General features: G+C 54.8%; 1 protein-coding gene across 1 annotated transcript; it reads right to left on the bottom strand.

The window, feature by feature from the left end:
- Positions 1 to 1,920: 1,920 nt before the first annotated feature.
- Positions 1,921 to 3,965, bottom strand: Atf4 (activating transcription factor 4). Its single transcript, XM_042698086.1, has 3 exons — positions 3,769 to 3,965; positions 2,886 to 3,209; positions 1,921 to 2,800 (listed from the first exon to the last, which is right to left on the bottom strand). Exons 2-3 carry the CDS (start codon positions 3,115 to 3,117, stop codon positions 2,001 to 2,003), a joined length of 1,032 nt encoding a protein of 343 aa, XP_042554020.1. The 5' UTR covers positions 3,118 to 3,209; positions 3,769 to 3,965; the 3' UTR covers positions 1,921 to 2,000.
- Between the last annotated feature and the right edge of the window lie 271 nt (positions 3,966 to 4,236).

Genomic DNA, 4,236 nt, shown 5'->3' with positions numbered 1-4,236 from the left:
TGCTGCTGGTCTGACTTAAAGAAGGGTCTTCTGTTCCTTAGCACTGACCTGGGGATATGTTGGGTGCAGTTCATTAGAGGTGTCTTCTTCCCTGAGACATGGTTGCTAAGGCAACACCTTGTGGCAGAAGTGACACTTGGGAGCTTTGTTCAGAAAAGGGCCTTCATGGTCTGGGGAGGTTGGAGGGAGCTGCCTCACCCTTTTTTCTCACGAGTATGGGGTCTCCATGGCACCACTACCCCATAGCCCTCAAGCTGGATCCTTCCTGTGTCACTTGAAGTAGGATTATAGATAAGGAGTCAAAAGAACCCTTAGTAAGCAGAATTCACACTCAGATCCATGCTGAAGCTGTGTTCTGCTGTGCCACTTTGCAAAAGGCACAGCAATGAACAGGAGGCAGAAGCAGGGTAGATTTATGGAAGCAATGATCCTCAGCAATAAAAGGCCCTTTTCTGAACTCTCCCTGGGGCTTTGTCTCCTCTAACCCATGGCCTGTCCAGGTCAGTAGCTCCTGAGGGACAGGCAAAGGGAAGAGGCAATTAGCCAACATGTCAATTGGTCCTGATGCGGTTGGTGGGACTGCATCTTCATCTGTGAGAGGGCTCACCCTACCTTCCTCCCCCCGCCTCCCCCCCCTTTCTGGTGTCTTCCTGGCCGTTAAGTGTTCTATCCTGAATGGGGAACAGTGGAGGGACCCAAAGGTCTGGCCTCCAGATTTCATGAGTGATCCATCAGAAGCATTGCTGTCTGTCCAGGTTGTGCAGATGGACAGAAGGGAGGATGCCACACCTATTGACCCCATTCTTTGGGACCTCCCTCAAGTGGGCTGCTGGGGGGTGGGAAGCAGCAGCCCAAGTTGACCTTGGAACCCTCCAGTTCCCAGCTCCCGCCTGCAGCACTTTGCTCTGGTGTCCTTGAGGACTCTGAGCAGCTTAGCAGCTCAGCTCAACTCATTACAGGATATGAGGCACACCTCATTACAGGATTAAAAAAGTCTCCAGGCCCCTAAACAAGGACATTTCTGTTGTCACAATCCCCGTTCCTCCTGAGGAAAGGTGCAAGCAGGAGTCTGGTCCCTCCTGCCTTGGAAGCCTTTGGTCCAGCTGCAGGTGGCTAGAGGCAGCTCCATTGGACCAGTAGGCCAACCAGGCTCCTTAGTTCCTCTGCCAAATGAGGGACAGCCACTGTCCACTTCCAGAGCTCCCTTCCTGCCACCACTCTAACCCCAGGCTAGCCTGGGCCATTTGTCCCTCTGCCAAGCAGGCTAGTGGCATGGTACGTAAAAGGACTTGGGAGTGAAGTAGAGCTGCCCACCTCACCTAAAACGTTGACAGCTACCAAACTTGAAGCCGCATGCAAGTGAAAGCTCTTGAGAAACCTTATTGGAACTTAATGTCCCAGCCCAAGCACAGCAGTGGTCTTGCCCTAGTCAGGAAAATACTGGTGTATGTATCATCTCAGCACTCAGGTTCAGGAAAAATAGATTGTTATTGAATGCCTGACAGGTCCCAATAAATCTTTGTTGTCAATGTTTGCCCATGTATAAACTTGAATTTAAAGGCAGCAAAGCCTGAGGGCTGCTGGGGAATTGTACTTATTGCCATCTGACCTGCAAAGGAAGGGTTTGGGGCCCCAGCAGAACTGTAAGCTTAGGCAAACATAATCTTGAGGAATGTGACCTTGGCTGGGTACTTTCCACAGCAAATGTTGGCACAAAGCCAGCCAACTGCAGGCAGTACTGAGGAAGTTTTATAGCACCCACCTGACAACCTACTTAGCCACCCTTTATTCTGGGTCATACACCATTGAGCATCGGTCCCTCCCCCAAAGACAAGGCTATCAGAGCCAAACCTGCAGGTTGGTCACAAACTGGAGGCTGTGTCTTAAGAGTGAGGTTAAGGAACACACTAGGTCTGTTGGTAAGTTTCACTACAAAATAATTTATTAACAGCTTCAGCACAAGATCCCTATGTACAAGCAACGCAGCACTCCTGACTACCCTACTGGGGGGCCTTTTTCTTCCCCCTTGCCTTCCGGACCTCTTCTATCAGATCTTTAAGATACTGTATTTCCTTGGCTAGAGAATCTGCCTTTTCCTTCAGAGCCTCATTCTTCTTTTCTAGTTCTTTACATTCGCCAGCAAGGGCTTCCTGCTCTGCCCTCTTTTTCTGGCGGTACCTAGTGGCTGCTGTCTTGTTTTGTTCCATTTTCTTCAGCTTCTTATCCAGCTTATCAACCCTGACTCTTGCAGCTTCCCCAGGAGGATCATAGGGTTTGGGGCGGACAGACACACAGGATACACCTGGAGACTGCAGACGATTTGGAGAGCCCCTGGAGACAGAGGGGCTGTGCTGGGGAGAGCCCGAGTAAGACTCTGGGCTCATACAGATGCCACTGTCATTATCTGAGGGGGAGTCTTCCTCTTTTACATACTGGGGGACCATGGTAATATAAGTAGTGGAATCAGACTTCCTGTCTCCTTCAGATATATCCACTTCACTGCCTAGATCTAAGCTAAAGGAATGATCTGGAGTAGACGATAGAGGTTGTAAGAAGGTGAAGGGAGCAACCTGGTCGGTTTTTACATTTTCTGGGAGATGGCCAATTGGGTTCACTGTCTGGGGGGGCTCCTTGTTCTCTTGGACTATGGGAAAGAGATCACACGCGTCATCCAACGTGGCCAAAAGCTCATCAGGCATGGTTTCCATTTCCAGGTCATCGAAACGAAACAGGGCATCAAAGTCAAACTCCTTCAGATCCATTTTCTCCAACATCCAATCTGTCCCAGAGAAGGCATCCTCTACAAAAGATTTGACAATTAGTCGATTAAACCAGACCCACAAAGTGGCCAAACCCGCGGTGCGCAAACCCACGCAAAAACTCACCCTTGCCGGTATCTGAGGCATTGACCAACCCATCCACAGCCAGCCATTCGGAGGAGCCCGCCTTTGCCTTGTCGCCGGAGAACCCATGAGGTTTGAAGTGCTTGGCCACCTCCAGGTAGTCATCTAAAAGGCCCAGACTGACTTCAGCCCCCAAACCCGACTGGTCGAAGGGGGACATCAAGTCCCCCACCAACACCTCGCTGCTCTGGTAGCTCATCTCCATCTCGGTCATGATGCGGGGCTTTGCTGGAATCGAGGAATGTGCTTGATTCGAAGGTGTCTTTGTCGGTTACAGCAACGCTGCTGCTGGATGCCGTGAAAAGCCTGAATAGGAACCAGAAGGCCATTCCCGTCAGGGAAAGCTCTAGAAAGAACTCCATCTTTTCTCCCGAGACGTGAGAAGGCCAGATGGTAAACCCAGGGTGGGGAGCACACGGCCGCAGGGCCATTGTGCCGACTTCCACCGCCGGCTCCATTGCACAAAATGGAGACTCCGCCATTCCCGGACGGGCCGCCCAGAGGAAGGCGCTCGTGCTCGCACCAAATACGGCCGTGACCGCTGCGCCCCGCCCCGCCCCGCCGCCATGACTCACGCCCCCGCCCCGCCGCCATCTTGGCGGCTGCCACGTTCGCGGGGCGCCGGGATCCCCCGCGAGCTGAGCGCGCGGCGGGGTCCCAGACAAGGCGGCTCCGTGGCGGGGCGGCGTCCCCGCCCCACGGGAGGCAGCCATCCCCCAGGACGCCGCGACAGGGACCCCGCGTCCCGGCGCTCGTAAAACCGCTTCCCCCCGGGCGGCGCGCCCTGGCCGCAAGCCGCGCCCGCCCAGGCCGAGCCCCGCACCGCCGCAGGCGCACGCACGCCCGGCCCCGCCCGGGTACTCACGCCATGGCTTAAGCCGCTGGGGGTTGCCGCTGCAGAGCCTGGTGCTGCTGCCGCTGCTGCAAAGGCCAAAGCTGCCGCAGGCACTGCTGCCTCTAATACGCCATGGTGGCTGCGCGCCCGCAGGGAGGGGAGGAGGGAAGGCGCGGGATCTCGGACACGTCTACATCTACCGGCGAGCTGAGGAAAATGGCCGCCCCGCGCCGTGCGCCGGCCTTTTATAAACTCCGTGGGACGCAGCACCGACTGCATCCCTCCGCCGCGGTCACGTGACCCTCCCTGCCGGCTTACTCGTCTTCTCGTTGATATATCCACCGCCTCTAGACCCCGACCAGTTTGTGAGGGTTGTTCTAGGAATAGGAGTTTAATTTCAAAGCCCTATGAGATCAAAGGAAAGGGCGCACTACTTTGCACCAAGCCTACGATGAAAGTGTCACGTTCCTACCCGCCGCGGGCCGCGGAGGGATCTCT

Source organism: Dipodomys spectabilis, unplaced genomic scaffold, assembly GCF_019054845.1.
Source record: "Dipodomys spectabilis isolate Male_0828 unplaced genomic scaffold, ASM1905484v1 ptg000230l, whole genome shotgun sequence".
Lineage (NCBI taxonomy): Eukaryota > Metazoa > Chordata > Mammalia > Rodentia > Heteromyidae > Dipodomys > Dipodomys spectabilis.
Note: the sequence above shows the minus strand (reverse complement) of the source record. Positions and strands in the feature narration are given on the sequence as shown.

What these genes read in the sequence shown, in the direction of transcription:
- Atf4 (XM_042698086.1), bottom strand. Translation starts at nt 3,117, where the DNA reads ATGACCGAGATGGAGATGAGCTACCAGAGCAGCGAGGTGTTGGTGGGG. An exon ending in TGCCTCAGATACCGGCAAGG is followed by an intron (nt 2,801 to 2,885) that starts GTGAGTTTTTGC and finishes AATCTTTTGTAG; the next exon opens with AGGATGCCTTCTCTGGGACA.